General features: G+C 43.1%; 1 protein-coding gene and 1 long non-coding RNA gene across 2 annotated transcripts in view; one reads left to right on the top strand and one right to left on the bottom strand.

The window, feature by feature from the left end:
- Window positions 1-21,205, bottom strand: part of LOC118404968 — a 62,933-nt gene that overhangs the window by 16,107 nt on the left and 25,621 nt on the right. The window contains exons 15-30 of the mRNA XM_035804367.1: window positions 13,148-13,274; window positions 11,323-11,531; window positions 10,674-10,794; window positions 10,047-10,238; window positions 9,440-9,646; window positions 7,692-7,966; window positions 7,317-7,452; window positions 6,664-6,885; window positions 6,227-6,392; window positions 4,597-4,874; window positions 3,964-4,161; window positions 3,321-3,453; window positions 2,667-2,847; window positions 1,757-2,168; window positions 1,085-1,293; window positions 188-419 (exon numbers count right to left, since the gene is read on the bottom strand). Of these exons, the coding sequence (XP_035660260.1) occupies window positions 188-419; window positions 1,085-1,293; window positions 1,757-2,168; window positions 2,667-2,847; window positions 3,321-3,453; window positions 3,964-4,161; window positions 4,597-4,874; window positions 6,227-6,392; window positions 6,664-6,885; window positions 7,317-7,452; window positions 7,692-7,966; window positions 9,440-9,646; window positions 10,047-10,238; window positions 10,674-10,794; window positions 11,323-11,531; window positions 13,148-13,274 (3,298 nt within the window). The remainder of the gene's footprint in view (window positions 1-187; window positions 420-1,084; window positions 1,294-1,756; window positions 2,169-2,666; window positions 2,848-3,320; window positions 3,454-3,963; window positions 4,162-4,596; window positions 4,875-6,226; window positions 6,393-6,663; window positions 6,886-7,316; window positions 7,453-7,691; window positions 7,967-9,439; window positions 9,647-10,046; window positions 10,239-10,673; window positions 10,795-11,322; window positions 11,532-13,147; window positions 13,275-21,205) is intronic.
- On the top strand, window positions 13,936-15,807 carry LOC118404653. The gene is made up of 2 exons (XR_004829786.1): window positions 13,936-14,031; window positions 14,901-15,807. It is a non-coding gene; the product is annotated as an uncharacterized LOC118404653 (long non-coding RNA).

The following is a 21,205-nucleotide window of genomic DNA, read 5'->3' as shown; positions in this document are numbered from 1 at the left end:
CACAAGGAAATATCAAAGACTGTTTTACACAACAATGGGCAGCTTGCAACAATTATAAGAAAAAAAGTTGATTACCGACGTCGACTTACATTTGGTTAAAAGAAGCACCTCATTTTTGAAGGTTTGCTGGTAGGAATATGAAAGCATAAAAGACTCTTGTTTTAGTTCTTTTGCAGGAATTCCCTACCTTAGTTTGACCACATTTGAGGCTTTCCGGTTCATCGCAGCGGAAGGAGTGATAGTTGAGCTCATTCTCGTGTCTATGGTACGACCAGCGCTCAATGGCATCCCCGGAGAGAACCTTCCAATAGTAATGTCCGTGTCTCAAGGCTGGCCAGACAGCGGAGAGGGTATCCTCGGAACGGGTGAAGTCTTCATCTGGGACTGTCCAAAACTCGTTTGTGGACAAAGAGATGCCACTGTACATAGCAAAGTAAACTAGAGTTCAGTGTCACTCAACAAAAGCCTACAACAAGGACAAGTTTGCGAGTTACAAGTAGTATTACTCTTTTTGGTGAAATTGTTTAACCAATTACCACATTGTAACAGACGTGAGTAAGCAACATATACAACTTGATGACCAATTTTCGCCAAGAAGGTTATCATTTCCATTCTTCTTTAAATTTGTCAGATAGGCAATCTGAGTTCTAGTCGTAATATTCATTCTAGAAAACACCTGATCCACGCTGTGTTGTTGGATTTATGGTAGTCCATCACCACTGTCTACAGAAAATTCTTTGTATCAGATGGTTTCATCGTGTAAGTATAATATAATAGCAGTATACTGCATCAGTCAAGGATAGCAAATATTCAGGAAATGGTAGTGAACAGCAGATCAGGTGGTTAGATGGTCAGGGCAAATCATAAGGAGGAATGAGGAGAGGTTTCAAAATAATGTGATTGCTGACGCCAAAATGATGATGCAAAGAAACAGACGAACTGAAACGTAAGTGGGCAGGACTGGCGTAGGATGCTGCGAAGCATACGGTGAATCATTCGTCAGGCCACTCAAGTATGACTGAGGAAACCTCGCAAAGTAGAAGTAAATAGTTAGATACCGGGCACACCTAAGATGGTAACACACCTGTGTACAGCCAATGTTGCGTTGAAGTCTGGAACAGCGTCAAAGACAACCGGATCCCGGACACTGATGGACCCAGGATCGTCACAGTCGTAAATTTCCCGTGACGTCACGGAGTAAAGCCCCGCCTTGTTCTTTCCGCGCAGAAGGAGTTTTATACATGTGGTGAAGTCCATACGGTTGGGGAGGTTTACAGTAGCTGTTATCTGGATCTGAATAGATACTTATTTTTAAATTGAGGTCACACTAATGATAAAGGATCTAAGTTTGGAACTCAAAAGGAGGCTTCATGAAAATGATTATTTATAGCCTGCTACTTTCCCTGTATGGGTATAGGAAAAATGCAGGCATTTTTAGTGAAGGGTAAATGAATCACTTCACAGACGTCTCTTAGCATGTTGATGATATAACGTTATATTATCAAGTGCAAGCATGGCCCAACATAAGTAGCTTTTTGTATCTTTTTACCCTATGATTAAATTAGCATGGTGCTAGTTGAAAATGGAATAGGTAGACGAACTCTTGAAAAGAAAAAATAATAATTTTGGGACCGTCCAGAAGTTTTAAAAAAGGAACATTAAAGTTGTCTGCGTACAGTACTCTCATAAAGGTAACAATTATAGCAGATATTTAGTTGCAATCATAACTTATCGGCGTGAGTGGGGAAGCACTTACATCCTGTCCTGATCTTCTCAAGTCTATGACTGGCTGCCATGGATACAAGATGGTGCCCAGTGCCGAATTTTCCCTCCTTGTCACAGAGAGTGTCCACTCGTAGATATCCATAGCCATTGTTTGCAGTATCTCGTTTCCAATCAGCTCTCTAGTGACAAATTCTCTCCAAGAAAAAGCGAGCGACAAGTTTAATTCGTTATACTCTATACTTTGTATTTCGTTCGGCACAGGTGGTTCCGGTATTACCCAGAATCCATCGGATGCAACAGGTTTGAAGCAGCCGGCCTGGTGGCAGAAGTGTAGAGACGCACGGTACCGTGCACCTGGCGACAGCTGTAACTCTGTAGCTACATGGAAGCCGTTGTTTGGGACGCCTTGAAGCGTTCGTACAACCTCCCATGTTATGTTAGATCTAGAAAAATGAAGTAAAATAAAAGGTTTATAATAAGATACATAATTTTTGGGGATTGTCAGCCTTTGTCACAACATATGCCTCGAATGTGTTAATGAAGCCTTTATACTTGTCAAGTTATTGACTCAGTCACGTTCTGGACCACATTCTTAAGTAATAGACAAACTTGTTGCACTGGCTGTTAACGTTGATTCATTTGTTTGATTAACAACTGCTATGTATTTGTACATAACACTCCTTTATACTTGGAACTGAATTGTAAATATCGCAAACAATCCCTGTATATATATATGAATAATTTGCTTTTGTGACCGCATCTGTAAAAAGCGACACCTACAGCTGCAGTACAATGTGAACCGGTCAGAATTGCTCCGAAGAAGATGACAGACGGTCATTGAAACGTCGCTGGAAATAAACCACTGTGTGTGTAAAAAGGGTATGTCTATTCATATCCAGTAAGGTTTACAATTTACAAATGATAACACAAGACGATTTTACCCTCCAAGCGACTGCTCTCTCTCCAAAGACCATCGGACGGACGTCACGAACTCTCCGGTTGACCCCGGAACGCTCCAAAACGTATGCAAGGTTGTCGTTGACACTTGGAAGTTGATGTCGTCTGCACATGACCCAGGAAATGGCACCGACGCATGTGTGAATTGTGACTCGTTGAACAGATCTGAAAAAAGGTTTTTCTGTGAATTTGAAAAAAATAAAATGGGCCATTCGCATTGCAGCGATTATTACATCATTACCTATGCAATAAAACTTTCTGTCTCAATTTTGAAGTCATGGGAATTACCGAGGGTAAGTTTCTCTGAGGAAGGCAAAAAACACCAGAAGTAAATTAGGCGAGTTAAAAGTTCGATTGTTTAAAAACACGTAGTTGGTAGCATGTTTATCTAATATGGCATCAGTACATTTCGATTTCCAAATATCTATCTCGTGGTTAAATGGAAATGTAATTTCAATCTGTTGTTTCGCCATTTGCATGTTTAGAAAATACATGTACATTTCAAAATGGAATACGGAGGTCGCGCCCGTCAATGCAAAGCTGGCATGCCACGTCTATAACGTGATTATGCTTTCTATTCCATTATATACATGTAATCGTGGTCAGTGAAAATGTACAGAGTTCATGTCAGAGCTTACTGGGAGAATAGCAGGATCCATCATATACTCTGGCTCCAACTAACTCTCCATCCAACGGTAGCACCGCCACCCCGTCTGACGTGGAGTTCACTTCCCCGGACTCTGTTCTCGCTACAACGGTGACGTGAAACCACTACAGAAAACAGATGGACACGAAATGTGTAGGTTTACTGGTACATCATACGTACTACTAGACTCTATTCTCAAGTTTCCGTTCTGTAAGGTCACTTGCCAAAAGTAATGAGCAACTATACCTGTAGTTTTTTTACGTTGCCGTTGTTTTTATATTCACCATTTCATGTCACAGTGGTACATAGTCTTAAGTACCAAATTGCTGAGCCTTTATCATGATTGTTATTCAAGAGCTCACTTTATTTGGTGCGAGCCAGTTTCCAGGTAATCATTCTAAAAAAAATTGACCAACTCATCATCATATCTTGAAGGTGCTGTATGCGTGCTGTGGGTATCTTCCCCACTGGGGCAAACCTGCACTTGCTCAACTGATGGACAACATGCCACGGGGATTGTATTGAAGTGCGGCTGGACAGTGTCCTTAATTGGCAGATGGGATCATCAGCGCAAACATATTGTTTCATTAGACTCATAAGAAAGTAAAGATTTCCAGTTAAGCTTGAAGCCTCACCTGGAAATGTGCAAGATTAAGTCCAGTGAAGACGTGTGACGTAGATGATCCAATGAACTCCAGAGGCACCACGTCATCCAAACCAGGAGCACTGCCAACACCGGCCAAATAGCTGATGTCCTGGTAGGCATGCGCGAAGCCGAACCATCGACATCTGATCTCTGATTGGCTGGTTTGGTGATCTATGTCAGGAGGGTTCTGAAAACGATCGATCATGCATTTACAATGATGAAAGGTAGACAGCCAAGTACGATACAGATGTTTACTATAGTCAACTACTGAATAAAAGGCCAACCAAAAGCTACAAAAACTAGATGTTCCATCCCTACGTATTTGCAAGTGTCACAAGTTTTTAATGTAACAAGATATCATTCAAATGCTTGTATTGGTGTTGGCAATATCTGGACAGCTTGATTTTATTGATTAATTTCTTGATGAAGACGAAAATCCCCAGATTTTGCGGGTTCCGTGATTTTAAGAGAAAGGTTCCTGTTGGTCCGTGAATTTGAGGAAATTGGAAATTTTTAGGACCTGTAGCTTACAAGTCATAATACCTAATACCAATTCACTTTGGAGTCAGTTTGGACACATATTTATTTGTTTATTATAGAAATGATTGTGAATTTTAGTTACCTGCAGTGCATCTGTCGCACTTGACTCTGCCAACTCAAATACTACTCCCACGGACGGCAGCTCAACATTATGGTGATAAGGCATCGACGTCACAGATGACGTCAGACCGGCAGAGTTGGTTACCCTCACCGTGACGTAATAGACATGGTTACCATGGAGATGCCACTCGAAATTGCTGACGGGAAGGCTCACGCAAGATGGCGGAGTCGTAGTGGGGCAAAGAGTGCTTGACTCGACAGGTGAAAATGTAAACAGTTCGGCAGACCCCGAAAGATGACCTAAAATGCAATTATCTCATTGTTACATATAGAGTCCATTCCAAGACACCATGAGGGTATTTAGGCGATATTTATAATTAGTCTGAATTATTTTGAATAAAAGAATATCCGACCCACAATAATTAAATTATTTTTAAAAAATTGACTGAGAAAGTACTCATTTATTTGAATTCCTTTGAATATTTTAGAAACATTTTGAAAGTAACTGTACAAAAATATCTTTATCTAGAATAATTGTGAAACCTCCGTGTGATTATTTGATGTTTACAAATATTTACAAAAAAAAATGGTAAACCTCGCCAAATGGTTAAATTAGTTTATTGCCCCCATAAAAGTAAGCCCCATTGTTGTATCTGTATATTTTTAGATTTCACTGCTGGGCACTGGTGGATCCTTTGTGGTGGGCCATTGTTGCATGGCACCCAACCATACTTTGCAAGGATGTGTGAATTGCTATCTTCCCAGCCCACTGAACCATTTACAAAAAATGGTAGAAAATGGTAAATAATGGTAGAATGCTGTTATCATTATTTAGAAACCATTAGAAGTATCCAATTCCACACGATGAATATTTCCAAAGTTTTACAGGACCAGGGAAATATTTATAAAGTTGAAACAGTGTTACAAATATTTCTGAAGTATCAAATGTCCTAGACATATAATTACAAAACTTTAAAATCAATTCTAAACAATGGCCACAAACATCCGCATGGTGTCTTGGAATGGACTCTATATTCGTCAAATTATACCATTAAAAATGGCATTCATGTATATCAGTATTTCATCTACGTGTAGCGCCGGATTCGAAGAAAGTCTCTCCTGGTTGCCAGGAGTCGACTGACTAGCGAGAAACCTATAATTGGAGGGGGATTTGCAAGGGTCGGTAGAGCTGCCATTCGGCGCTTTGGCCTAGGTCCCAATTCCCAACCCGGGACCCGGCCGGGTAGCTTTCGGAAGCGAAAAATATAAGAAGGCAAAAAACAACCCACTCTGACTGAACGTTACCAAAATTATTCAGGAGCATACTTTGTGTATATTCCTGGGTTAACACTTTTATTTTTGTTTTGTTTCCGGGAATTCCGTAAACATCCCGGCCGGGCCCCGTTTCGGAAATGAGACCTAAGCCCCAATTGCCCCGAGTGAGCACATGCGGACTGTAGAATCCTGCTATCATATTTCGTCAGTACAGTTTACTGTATCTCTGATTGGCTGTTTTTTTTATCTATGCCAGGAGGGTACTGAAACCAATCATACAGAAGGGTTCTGGAATCAATCTACCTTATTTCGTGAATACAGCTTACTTAATTTTTGCTGCATGGTATCACGACGGAACCACAAAATGTGAAACTCACCAACCGCTGCTTCCAGTTCTAGTTTCGCTGTGTCTTCAGGGTCGTAGATTGAGCCTTCGGACCACGTTGCTACTAGGAAGTCTTCATTGTTTGATGTAGCGTGAGTCACGTTGACAGATGTTTCAATCACTGGCGGTGTGACGTCAACAGTTATGGGACCAAATACCTGCCATATAGAGGCACAAAGGGCAAAATTAACACTTGACTCCTTATCATGATAACTTGATAAGCATGTCATCTAATGAGAAGAAATGATACACATTGGAGGTCCTGGAGGTTCGGGTCTCATCGTTTATACCTTGAGCTCGGTGATTTATGAGCTATTTTTGAAAAGTTGTCATCATTTATATCTAAGTTATCCATGCATTAAAAAAGTGCTATACATGTATCATGCTTGGTAATTGTGTTTGTACATAGGTCTTGAATATTCTCCGTACCTTCAAAGCAGAAAGAAGAGCCCTATTTGTTGCCCGGATGACGATGTAAAACAGCGCCCCTTGCGCCAGGTTTGGGTGATGCAGGATAAGCTCCGTGTGGGACTTGGTAGATACGAAAGTGTGCATATCAGGAGAGACCGAAGCTGACCTGGTACTGGCAAGGCCAACCTCATAGTCAGCTATGCCACTTTCGTCATCCCAGCCGTCCCATTGGATGTGTAACTGTAGCATAATGAAATTACAAGGAACAAGAGTTACACCAAGAATATCAAGGTCGAAAAGAGAGATATTAAAGCTATTCCAAAGGAAGCCGCTAAGGAGCCCAAAATCATTTTGGGGTAATGTCTGCCAATATCATTAGTAACGAATCCATATCCATATTGAGATATAGTATTCCTAAGCGTACACACACACACAAACACACACACACACACACACATACACACACACACACACATACACACACACACACACAAATTAACACATACACACATACACACACACACACACACACACACACACACACACACACACACACACACACACGCTCACACTGTGCTGTATCCGTACAAAAACTACATTCAGCATTCCTGTTTCTCTTGTTCTCTTGTTTACAAGTTAACGTTCTGATACACTCAAACATCCTTACGTACGTGATTCTCTACTGGTAAGTAGCCCACTTCAGGGAGTGGTCCAAGCTGTGTGCAGTTAAGTGACGTAGTGTTACGTCCGTACGGAGGTTCGGCAATTGGCAACAGTTCTATATCGTCAACTCTTCTGCTGGCATTCCTGAAGTAAAATATCATAGTAAATAAAAATGTTTAGGATACGAAGATCCTCACAAAAAGAGAAATAAAAACTATATTAACATGTGGTACACATGCTTTACTTTAAATGATAAATGTCGGTCGCATCTTAATCCTTTGATGTGGTTCCGTAAGGTAACCAAGGATCGCACATTGTGATAAAGCTAACAGCTTGAATTCGGAAGCATGACTAGACACTTTGTGATTTATTTTAGCACATACCTACAACTTTCTGGTGGGTCAATCACAATCTCTCGTTCACCGTTTTCATCCACGATCCAAACCTTTTCTTCAGAGTCGATCACCATCCCAGGTCTCGCGCGAAATCCCGAGATCTTGATGTGACGAACGGAAGGCGGAGAGATATCCACAGTGATACCGTCAGAGCAGACAGGCGAAGATGGTGTGAGGGCTGGATTGTAAGCCACGACGGTACAGAAGTACGTACCAGCTACAGGTGCAGTCCACGTACCAAACTTATCAGTCGTATTGTGCACCTCAAATGACAAACCAAATTTATGATAAGAATCTTGCAAAGAAGTAGCAAGCAACCAACGTAAATCTCATGATAATGACGATACATGTATCTAACACTGTTTCATACTGGTCTTGCACCTGTGAGTTTCTCTGTTATGTCATGACCCAACCAAATAATAAACATCATTGCAGAAATAACGATATAGATTCTTGTGTTATTTTACATCAGGTGTGACAGCGATCTCGCCCCCCCCCCTCCGGGGGCGAAATCACTAGCGATCTCGCCCTCCCCGGCTAGTGATCTCGCCCCCCCCTACCTCACCCCCTTTAGCGATTTCGCCCCCCCCCCAAAAAAACGGGTTTACATGACATTTTAGAAGTTGATTGGTATAAATCACAAAATGCAGTTTCAGAATGATATAAGTACACGAGTTTGATACATAACTCCATTCATAGTATCAATATTAACGTAATTACATGGTGATAAGATAGTTGAACTTGTTTCAGACAAGGAGGGTTGGGTCCCTTGTATTCCCATTATTGCATATACCTGAGTCTTGACATAAGATGTATTTCATTGTATTCACCTATCCTCAAGCAACCTATATATCTCCAATATGAAGTCTCTACCATGAAGTGACCACAAAAGAACTATGTAATGTCTTTATTAATTATGCAAATATTAGGTACTAATTAGAATAACGCACATTTTGGTATATGCACCTGGCCAAGGGATATCTTCACCTCCAACATGACTGTTTTTTCTAGTATTTAGGAACTGATGCATTTACCCGTGTTTGTTAAGACTGGTACTTTACCAGTGTTTGTGTAGCATTTAGCAACAGCTATATCAACTTGCGCGTAGATAGTGTTTATAATGAGAAACTATTATTCACGTGTGTTTTTGTTAGTGCTTTGGAAATGTTTCCAGCACAGGAAAGAAAACACTGTGACAAATTGTAAACCTATAGCTGACGTATTCCGTACCATAGACGGTGTTGATTTATACGTTCGCAGTAGCACTGTTTTTATGCCACCTCAGCTGCAAAAATTGTCTTTTTCATTTCAATGTCATGTTTGCATCGAACAATATAGTATCGACTTTCGAGGTATGACATCTTACGGTACGGTAATAAGGTGCCATATAGGTACCAGGTAACACACCATATACGTTACTCCCCAGGTGCAGTATAGTACCAGGTAGCGCGCTAGGTAGCGCACCTGTAATATGTAGTAACCAGCTGCTCTTGGGGGGGGGGGGGGGGCGAAAACGCTAAAGGGGGGCGAAAACGCTAGTGATCTCGCCCCCCGAGATCGCTGTCACACCTGTGCTTACATATACAGTGATAAAAAAAACTAGAATCAGAAATATAATAGATACAATGTTTCTTGTGTAAAGTTATAAAACGAGCTACTTGAAACGTTATAACATACAATTGTTCACAGAACTTCAACCAGAAAACATATATAACGGTATAAATCATCATCATTACATGCTGTGGCCGAGGGATGCCGAACTCGTCCTGCCCCAGACACCTGTTAGCGAAGGCGTACTGGTAGAACTGTACGCCGCTCTCCCGATCGAAGAAGCCGTCCCACCAGGCGTGCAGCTGTAGGTCCTGTTGGAAGTCCAGGTCCCTCTGTCCTGGTAGCGCGTCTTGAACGTGTCCAGTCGTTGGTGGACTCTCATCCACAGTCACCTGACATGGTAGATGTGTTAAGGTGGTATCTAACTGCACTTGGGGCACCGGTGCGGCACTGCGAGGTTCGTTCACTTCGGCACTGTTGTGTTATTTTCGCAGTTTTTTTCAAGTACATGTATTTCGTAATACGTAAAAGTATGACTTAGAAGACCATGAAGTACACAAAGCGTAAGAAAATTGTTCTTTATCTCTGAAATTCGTTGACTAATCCACAAACTCCGCAGTGCCGCACCCGTGACCCAAGTGCAGCGAGATACCTTGAAGGTCGTCGAGATGTGGCATCCGCCATGTTGGTGGTTAAAAGTGTAAATTTGTAAATAACACGTTTTCGGTCCTTGGATACAACTGTAATATTCAAAATAAGTAAATTCTGAATTTATAAAACCTTACTACTAACCTGAAATGTTACTGTCGTCATTAGCATGGCATTGTTGGTTGCCGTGACAACAAAGACGTAATCATGATCATGTGACCCGACTGGAATGTCCATCTTGTTGAGATCGGGCACAATCTCGTAGTTACGGAAGTAGCACTCGTTGTCCTTGGGAATGCAGGTGCAGTGTGGCGGATCGCACTCAGGATATAGGGCCTGTCAAAACAAGGAAAACAGTAATTATGAAATTTGTATGTAAAATTTGGAACAGTATCCAGCGAGGAATTATATAAGTTTCTAATTGACTAAAAAAATAAGGCCCTCATATACACAATAAGTGTAAAAATCTCTTCCAATCTGTATATGTCGCAACTATGAGACTCGTATCACTCAAGTCTATGCATTTGTTCATTGTTTACCTGGTGATAGATTTGATTCGATTACATTTGGATTCCTACAACAGAGTAACCGAGGAACATTTAATTATTTGATTTGTATACGACTGATTTCTGTATAACTGTATAACAAGTCTAAGACTCGCCAGATGTACTTTGCAGATTAACGTAATTGATGGTGATAAAGAAAAAGTATTAAGGTTTGCAAGTAAGCGTTTTTGCAATAATGGGTTCATTCTAGTTAGGGAAAACGTACAGAGGGTCTTCTGACAGCTACTTGCCCCTCCCCGTGCACTGTGGAACCATTTAGGAAGTCTTGTAGCTTCCAACGAATGCTGTGCAGACCGCTGTGGTCATCAAATGCCTCAAATTCAAACCTGTTGATTGTGAACAGTTAGAGTCATTTGACATCACAGTCAGCACATGTTTGCATGTATAAGCCGTCTCACACTAGTTACCACGCACGCGCGGGTGTCAGTAATTCTGGGTAATACGTCAAAGTTGAAGGCCCCAGAAGGCTTATTGTAAAGCCGTGTCATTAAAGCATAGAGTGAATACAACTATGGCTCCGAAATACATGTATGCTTGTGCTTAAGCAAGCTTATAGAATCTATATTCACAAGTATTTTCATAATGATTTTCTCAACGCTAAAGTTTTACAGCATTGTGGCTTATCAAGAAAAGGTGATTGACTGTCGAAACATCTGGGATCTAGATACCATATTTTACAAAATAGCTAAAATCGTCGCAGTTCTATTTCTCAATTCCCCCTAAAGCTTGGAAATTGCAGAGAAACATGCATTGTTCTCTAGCTTTCATTGTTCAATATTAACATTCAGAGTGTATAAGGAAGCCCAAGTTGTAATGGGGTGGTACCCAGGCTATATTGTTTATGATCATCTCACCTCATTGTGAACAGATCGGAAGAGTGGTGAACCGCCAGCGATGGTACACCGTGTCTGTTGAGCCAGAAGTTCTCCACCACAGGTGGGCTGGAATCCACGTGAACTATGACCTCTTCTTGCACAAAGTTTCCGATGACGTCATAGGCTTGTACCCAGAGTCGAATGGAGTCGCCGTCTCGTCTGGGAATATCTAGATCAGCCCTCTCGACCTGAGAGAAATGCAAATGTCAGGGCTTAGCTTTGAAGGAAGTTGGACAAAAATTATATTCCCTAGCTAATGATGTTCTTACACATTCTAGCCAACTATTCCTGTCAAAATCACGATCATGTTTTGCAAAAAGGAGGATAGTCAGTGGACAGACACTCACGAAGAAGGCCAATTTAAGAAGTGGTACGTTCCAAGATGGCGGCGACTTTTTGATCGCTGTGTGACTCCGTTCCTCAAAATTCAGAATTTGTGGCACTTTAACGGCCCATCGACTTGATATCGACTCAGCAGAAGATTAGCAACTATCCTTGGATACCTACAAGGCACCAATTGAGACAATTTTGACGAAGTAAGACAACCAGAAGTTTTCACAAAGTTATACGTCGTGAGAAGCCGCGGACACCCAGTGTTGACAGAGATATACCAGACAGAGAGACTTTTATAGCAACAGAATCTTTCACAACCAGTGGCAGTCTGTACAGGAGACCCCGGTCGGTCAGTACCCAGTAGTTTAACATCCTTCCGTTAATGTCATACAAGCACAGCAATCTACATTTGCAAGACTCGAGTCATAGTGTACTCGCTGTCGCCCGGCCTCACCCACCTTTCTTTGTTGTGCAGTGCTACACATATTTGGCGGGAAAGTCCTCGGTGTGCGAGAAAGTATCTATCGATAGAGTGCCACGGTTATCAAGACATCGCTGCGCCATGGTGATCATGGATAAGAATACTCCAGCAGAAGAACACAAGAAGCCAAGCGGTGAGTAGTATTAGTTCTTGATTTTGTTGCGTGTCTTCCTCGTCTTCCGTTTAAAAGAGTCAATGACCTAGATCAGACGACTGTAACCACGGTTACTGGTAAAACAGTAGAGACCCTGTAATTTTCAATTACATTGTATACCAAATGGCAGGACAAAAAGTTGATCTCAGGGTCTGGTCACCATGTTTATCGAAGTGTTTGAGGAAAAAATAACAGGACAGTAGTTTGGTAGGCAAGGTTAGGGTAGACACTATCTAAATGCAAATGTCCTTTCTAGTTATTTGACATGAGTTTTATTACAAAACAAAGTAAGTGTTGCTTGCTGTGATTATATGTGGTCGCTCGTGAAGTGATGCCCCTGCTATATAAAGATTTGTGCAGTAGGAAGGTCCAGTTCTCCACCTGTCGTTCACAACGCTTAGTGATTCTTATATGTGTGACCATGATCATGTGATCTATATAAATACACACTAGGCAAAAACATGTCTGCTGGGGTAGAATCTAAGGGAAATTTGTTTCGTAATTGCACGTGCCTGTAAACTTGACTGAGTCTAAATTACGGCATAGCTACGTGGCTGTAAACACCATATAAAGAGGTAACTAAAGGTGGAATCTCACTGCACTCAGGGCACTGGTGTGGCACTGCGGGGTTTGTTCACTGTGGCACTGTTGTGTTATTTTTCACCGATTTTTTTTTTAAATTAGGTATTGCGTAATATGTAAAAAGCATGAATTAAAAGACAACAAAAACAAAACGCAGTTCGTTCTTTATCTTTGAAATTCGCTGAACCCCGCAGTGCCGTACCGGTGCCCCAAGTGCAGTGAGATACCATCTTTAGGCTAACGTCAATACCCACGGTAACATCGTGCAGCATGGTCCAATTGTTTGGAGGGGTCGTAATGGTCCGCCCGCCGGCGTGATCCACGGCGAAAGCAGTCTCAATTTTGGTGATACCATAAATGTTGGGAATGGCCTGCAAGGATCTGCAATACAGAAGCATGATGATGATAATCATGATAGTGCTAGTATCTGATATCTGATGACCTTAAACTTTGACCGGCGTAGGCGCATTTGGACCTACGAAAGGGCGTATAGCAGTACAAGGTAGCAGAACACAGTATTAGTGGGCGAACCCCGGGGTGTATGACGCGGGTACATAAAATAGTACGGATAAACTTGTTGAAGGAGAGGTAAAAAGCCTTATTTGAGGGGCAGCCAGATATAACCTGTGCTACGTGGTCACGGAAGGTGTCGACTCTGAGACTGCATGGTTTGGATTGTGAAAGTCTATTTTGTGTATAAATGCGCCCCATTACGCAACTGCCTTTCTAGCGTGAGCCGGCTGCAGTTCTGTGACCTCCGCAGAGGGGCATTTCAAAGAGGGCGTGAGAAGACGATACGCCGACAGTATTTTTTTTGTTTTTCAATATATTGTGGCTTGTAACTTCAACTCAAGCATATCCGATTTTGGTATTCCAAAAGTACACCCTTGATAAGCAATTGGAGGGCTGTTTCAGACCGCTTCTTTCTTTTCAGATTTTGTCGGATGTAATGGGACCTTAGGAGTTAACAGAAATGGTGACTTGTTATGAAAACACATTGTTAGAAGCGCCACGGATTTTATGGACTTACTGTATCCATGTTCTCACCACAATCTTATTCAGGTCCGTTATGAGACATCTTCTGATCCCTTAGAGTCGGCGAAAGTCGTCTGGAAAGCTGTCTAATGGGAGGAATGAGGTAAGATCTTTACCAAGACCACAGTTAATAACATTATGCATAGACTAGATAGAAGGCGACTTTGACCATTCTCTATTCCATGTACTGTCATAGCCTCTTAACTATTCATATCCATTGTTTCTTTATTTCAATGTTTCCTGCGATCGTGCCGTTCCTTTGCTAGTATTATATAGTAGTAATATAGTTTGACAGTGTGCAAAGGCACAATATATTTTTCATGCATATGGCTCTGCCTAGCAATGCAAGGTTTTGAATTGTCTTTTTTACATTGTTACAGCGTGAAATGTGCGTTGCTTCAAACAAAATCAAGTCATTACCTTTGTTGATCCCTGTATTAATAATAAATTAATATCCGTAAAGACAGATTCCAATCTTTCTGAACCTGCAGTTAACGGGTAACACTTAGTTGTCTAAGACATGTCAGTTTAGTCAAGAGATTGTCAAGAAAATAGGGTAGCTGAACAAATATTTACCGTCTGTACATCAGAGAAAAAATGAAATCACTTACTCCTGCATCTATGTAGCAAATCCCTATTCTACTTTCTGACCAGATTAAGAGAAATGACAGTTTCTTTTGACTGTTTTGATCAAATGTTTCTAAGGAACATGTCTCCTGCCTGCTCCATATCTTAATTCCGTTTGTCGGATATGCTTTTGTGACTGCTTTCCTCAGCTGTCAATCTGTGAATTTTAGCCCTTCTGGCATATAAGTAGTCCATTGTTGTATGTATATTATGTATGTATTTATGTCATACTATACAATATGCAACGTGTCTGTGTCTGCTTCACACTTACCTTAGGCTTTCTATTTATTTTATGTGTGGGATACAGTGTCATTCTTCATCCATTCATTCATTCATTGGCTACAGGTTGCTGCTCAGAGAATATCACGGATGGAAAGGACTAGGAGAGGTATACGTAGTGAGCAAGTATGGTCTAGTTTCGCTCGCGCTGATGGAAGAAGCAGCTGCAAGATGTAGCCAGAATTGAGAGCGTACCGAAGGACATGGAATTTGAACATAACAACTAGATTCACAAGACACTGGCTGCAACCAGGATTAACCACTGATCGACTGAACCATATCCAACTTACAAGTTTATTTGTTTATTAAGATTCAACACAGAAGTGTAAGGGGCGAGGGAACAGGTAATGACACCTTTGCCGGCCCTCGCCCCGACTTAAAAATACAAGTGTGATTCAGCTAACGAAATATAGAAACGGGCCATTACTTTTATGTAGAACGCAGTTTTGAGTATAATCATTAGTTTCATGTGTTAGACGAACACAAACTGTTTTAACGTTTCCTTTTATCATCCTTTACTCCTGGGGTGGCTGGAAAGTTAAGAAATCGGCCAAATAGACGGATAACATGCAAGAGGGGTTTGTCCGTTATAGGAGTACATTTTGCTCAGGTCGGCAAACTGCAATATCTGTCTATTTGGCCTATTTCTCTTTCCAGCCGCTTTTAATAGTCACAGCTTATAAATGCACCACGTATTTACTGATAGCGTCTACGAAAATTATCATCATTTGATATTGCCAAGAAGAGTAAGATATGTATTGTCTGCTTTTCAACACACCTTGTCATGTATGTATGAAAGGAATACGCCTACCTTGTGAAAGATATCGATGTAGTTCAAAATTGATCATCATAATTCAAGGAGCTAAGTATCATAAACAGGTATGATTGATGACTACGCTGTAACGTCTTATTCAATTGAGTAGTTCTTTTGTGATCCATTCAACAGGTTGACAAAATATTTGTGCAAAATCTACTTGTCATGTACTTTTATTTTCCCTAGTAGGGGCAGTCGCCCCATACTGGCCCACCACGGGCGATTGTCCTGTCAGGGCGATCGCCCCCAGGTACTGCAAGGACTGACAGGGCGATCGCCCCCAAATCCTGACAGGGCGATCGCCCCCGAATCCTGACAGGGCGATCGCCCCCAAGCCCTGGCAGGGCGATCGCCCCAAGCACTGACAAGGCAATCGCCCCAAGCACTGACAGGGCGATCGCCCCGAAGTACTGGCAGGGCGATCGCCCCCAAGTCCTGAAAGCTACAGGGCGATCGCCCCCCAAGTCCTGACAGGGCGATCGCCCCCAAGTCCTGACAGGGCGATCGCCCCCCAAGTCTTCTTCACTCTGATGAAATCAAGACGAGATGACTGGACAATTCAGACTTTGTACGGGGCAATCGCCCCCACAAGTCAATATTCCTGGGACTTGAGTCTCTTCAAATATTGCATTCCAATCCAAAATGACTTGATTTTCAAAGAAATTCAGACTTCGTTTTCTGATTATCACGTCGAAAAAAAAGGAATAAAATGGATTTTCCTTTATTATTTTGGATTCTGTTTATATTTTTCAATGCGTTGAAGCTAGTCACCTTGATGCCCTTAACTATAGAAATCCTCATAGGCCGAAAACTGTGTTCTGCTACCACAATTAAGAGCAGTTACCACTAATAGAAATCTGCATAGGCGATAATGTAAAAGTTAGCAAGTTCAGGGTGTCATAATCTCATCCGTGAACATTCCAGGTCATAAGAACTCACCCCACACAGCAGCCTGCTATCTCAAGTGTCCAAAAGTCTATTTTTTTAACTTTCTGACCAGCGCAAAATATCCCGACGGTCAAAACTGCCGCCATCTTGCTTTTCATGACGTCATTTGAGGGACTGACTAGCAACCTTTCCATCCATACCAAGTTTGCGGGCCCGGAACTTTAAGTCTAAGCTACAGTCGCGTCATTAAGTCACCCCCTACCCGGTGCCGTGACCGGCGGTGTTTAGGAGAAGGGGCTATCTGCTGCGCCTAAAGAGAGCCCGTATACTCAAGAATATCTCGAGAAGGAAGTATTCAAATATTTTGCGATTTGCACCTTTCGATTCCTTGCTATGCAACCTTTCCAACCATACCAAGTTTGCGGGCCGGAACTTAAAGTCTAAGCTACAATCGTGTCATTAAGTCAACCCTACCCGGTGCCGTGACCGGCGGTGTTTAGGAGAAGGGGCTAGCGGTTGCGCCTAAAGAGAGCCCGTATACTCAAGAATATCTCGAGAAGGAAGTATCCGAATATTTTGCGGTTTGCACCTTTCAATTCCTTGCTATGCAATCTTTCAAACCATACCAAGTTTGCGGGGCCGAAACTTTAAATCTAAGCTACAGTCGCGTCATTAAGTCACCCCCTACCCGGTGCCGTGACCGGCGGTGTTTAGGAGAAGGGGCCAGCGGCTGCGCCTAAAGAGAGCCCGTATACTCAAGAATATCTCGAGAAGGAAGTATCCGAATATTTTGCGAGTTGCACCTTTCAATTCCTTGCTATGCAACCTTTCCAACCATACCAAATTTGCGGGGCAGGTACTTAAAGCCTAAGCTACAGTCGCTTCATTAAGTCAACCCTACCCGGTGCCGTGACCGGCGGTGTTTAGAAGAAGGGGCTAGCGGTTGCGCCTAAAGAGAGCCCGTATACTCAAGAATATCTCGAGAAGGAAGTATCCGAATATTTTGCGGTTTGCACCTTTCAATTCCTTGCTATGCAACCTTTCCAACCATACCAAGTTTGCGGGGCCGGAACTTAAAATCTAAGCTAGAGTCGCTTCATTAAGTCAACCATACCCGGTGCCGCGACCGGCGGTGTTTAGAAGAAGAGGCTAGCGGTTGCGCCTAAAGAGAGCCCGTATACTCAAGAATATCTCGAGAAGGAAGTATCCGGATATTTTGCGGTTTGCACCTTTCAATTCCTTGCTATGCAACCTTTCTAACCATACCAAGTTTGCGGGGCCGGAACTTAAAGTCTAAGCTACAGTCGCGTCATCAAGTAACCTCCTACCCGGTGCCGTGACCGGTGGTGTTTAGGAGAAGGGGCTAGCGGCTGCGCCTAAAGAGAGCCCGTATACTCAAGAATATCTCGAGAAGGAAGTATCTGAATATTTTGCGAGTTGCACCTTTCAATTCCTTGCTATGCAACCTTTCCAACCATACCAAGTTTGCGGGGCTGGAACTTAAAGTCTAAGCTACAATCGCGTCATTAAGTCACCCCCTAGCCGGTGCCGTGACCGGCGGTGTTTAGGAGAAGGGGCTAGCGGTTGCGCCTAAAGAGTGCCCGTATACTCAAGAATATCTCGAGAAGGAAGTATCCGAATATTTTGCGGTTTGCACATTTCGATTCCTTGCTATGCAACTTTTCCAACCATACCAAGTTTGCGGGGCTGGAACCTTAAATCTAAGCTACAGTCGCGTCATTAAGTCACCCGGTGCCGTGACCGTCGGTGTTTAGGAGAATGGGCCAGCGGCTGGGCCTAAAGAGAGCCCGTATACTCAAGAATATCTCGAGAAGCACAGTATCCGAATATTTCGCGGTTTGCACCTTTCAATTCCTTGCTATGCGACCTTTCCAATCATACCAAGTTTGCCTGGCCGGAACTTAAAGTCTAAGCTACAGTCGCGTCATTAAGTCACCTCCTACCAGGTGCCGTGACCGGCGGTGTTTAGGAGAAGGGGCTAGCGGCTGCGCCTAAAGAGAGCGCTTATACTCAAGAATATCTCGAGACGGAAGTATCCGAATATTGAGCGGTTTGCACCTTTCACTTTCTTGCTATGCAACCTTTCCAATCATACCAGTTTGCCGGGCCGGAACTTAAAGTCTAAGCTACAGTCGCGTCATTATGTCACCTCCTACCAGGTGCCGTGACCGGTGGTGTTTATGAGAAGGGGCTAGCGGTTGCGCTTAAAGAGAGCCCGTATACTCAAGAATATCTCGAGAAGGAAGTATCTGAATATTTTGCGGTTTGCACCTTTCAATTCCTTGCTATGCAACCTTTCCAACCATACCAAATTTGTCGGGCCGGAACTTAAAGTCTAAGCTACAATCGCGTCATTAAGTGACCCCCTACCCGGTGCCAAGACCGGCGGTGTTTAGGAGAAGGGGCTAGCGGTTGCGCCTAAAGAGAGCCCGTATACTCAAGAATATCTCGAGAAGGAAGTATCCGAATATTTTGCGGTTTGCACCTTTCAATTTCTTGCTATGCAACCTTTCCAACCATACCAAGTTTGCGTGGCCGGAACTTAAAGTCTAAGCTACAGTCGCGTCATTAAGTCACCTCCTACCAGGTGCCGTGACCGGTGGTGTTTAGGAGAAGGGGATAGCGGCTGCGCCTAAAGAGAGCGCGTATACTCAAGAATATCTCGAGAAGGAAGTATCCGAGTATTTTGCGGTTTGTACCTTTCAATTTCTTGCTATGCAACCTTTCCAACCATACCAAGTTTGCGGGGCCGGAACTTAAAGTCTAAGCTACAGTCGCGTCATTAAGTCACCTCCTACCAGGTGCCGTGACCGGTGGTGTTTAGAAGAAGGGGCTAGCGGTTGCGCCTAAAGAGAGCCCGTATACTCAAGAATATCTCGAGAAGGAAGTATCTGAATATTTTGCGAGTTGCACCTTTCAATTCCTTGCTATGCAACCTTTCCAACCATACCAAGTTTGCGGGGCTGGAACTTAAAGTCTAAGCTACAATCGCGTCATTAAGTCACCCCCTAGCCGGTGCCGTGACCGGCGGTGTTTAGGAGAAGGGGCTAGCGGTTGCGCCTAAAGAGTGCCCGTATACTCAAGAATATCTCGAGAAGGAAGTATCCGAATATTTTGCGGTTTGCACCTTTCAATTTCTTGCTATGCAACCTTTCCAACCATACCAAGTTTGCGGGGCCGGAACTTAAAGTCTAAGCTACAGTCGCGTCATTAAGTCACCTCCTACCAGGTGCCGTGACCGGTGGTGTTTAGGAGAAGGGGCTAGCGGTTGCGCCTAAAGAGAGCCCGTATACTCAAGAATATCTCGAGAAGGAAGTATCTGAATTTTTTGCGAGTTGCACCTTTCAATTCCTTGCTATGCAACCTTTCCAACCATACCAAGTTTGCCTGGCCGGAACTTAAAGTCTAAGCTACAGTCGCGTCATTAAGTCACCTCCTACCAGGTGCCGTGACCGGCGGTGTTTAGGAGAAGGGGCTAGCGGCTGCGCCTAAAGAGAGCGCTTATACTCAAGAATATCTCGAGAAGGAAGTATCCGAATATTTTGCGGTTTGCACCTTTCAATTTCTTGCTATGCAACCTTTCCAACCATACCAAGTTTGCGGGGCCGGAACTTAAAGTCTAAGCTACAGTCGCGTCATTAAGTCACCTCCTACCAGGTGCCGTGACCGGTGGTGTTTAGGAGAAGGGGCTAGCGGTTGCGCCTAAAGAGAGCCCGTATACTCAAGAATATCTCGAGAAGGAAGTATCTGAATTTTTTGCGAGTTGCACCTTTCAATTCCTTGCTATGCAACCTTTCCAACCATACCAAGTTTGCGGGGCTGGAACTTAAAGTCTAAGCTACAGTCGCTTCATTAAGTCAACCCTACCCAGTGCCGTGACCGGCGCTGTTTAGAAGAAGAGGCTAGCGGTTGCGCCTAAAGAGAGCCCGTATACTCAAGAATATCTCGAGAAGGAAGTATTTGAATATTTTGCGGTTTGCACATTTCGATTCCTTGCTATGCAACCTTTCCAACCATACCAAGTTTGCCGGGCAGGAACTTAAAGTCTAAGCTACAGTCTCGTCATTAAGTCATCGCCTACCCGTCGCCGTGACCGGCGATGTTTAGGAGAAGGGGCTACCGGTTGCGCCTAAAGAGAGCCCGTATACTCAAGAATATCTCGAGAAGGAAGTATCTGAATATTTTGCGGTTTGCACCTTTCAATTTCTTGCTATGCAACCTTTCCAACCATACCAAGTTTGCGGGGCCGGAACTTAAAGTCTAAGCTACAGTCGCGTCATTATGTCACCTCCTACCAGGTGCCGTGACCGTTGGTGTTTAGGAGAAGGGGCTAGCGGTTGCGCCTAAAGAGAGCCCGTATACTCAAGAATATCTCGAGAAGGAAGTATCTGAATATTTTGCGGTTTGCACCTTTCAATTCCTTGCTATGCAACCTTTCCAACCATACCAAATTTGCCGGGCCGGAACTTAAAGTCTGAGCTACAATCGCGTCATTAAGTCACCCCCTAGCCGGTGCCGAGACCGGCGCTGTTTAGGAGAAGGGGCTAGCGGTTGCGCCTAAAGAGAGCCCGTATACTCAAGAATATCTCGAGAAGGAAGTATCCGAATATTTTGCGGTTTGCATCTTTCGATTCCTTGCTATGCAACT

Source organism: Branchiostoma floridae, chromosome 17 (assembly GCF_000003815.2).
Source record: "Branchiostoma floridae strain S238N-H82 chromosome 17, Bfl_VNyyK, whole genome shotgun sequence".
NCBI classification, from domain to species: Eukaryota; Metazoa; Chordata; class Leptocardii; order Amphioxiformes; family Branchiostomatidae; genus Branchiostoma; species Branchiostoma floridae.
Note: the sequence above shows the minus strand (reverse complement) of the source record. Positions and strands in the feature narration are given on the sequence as shown.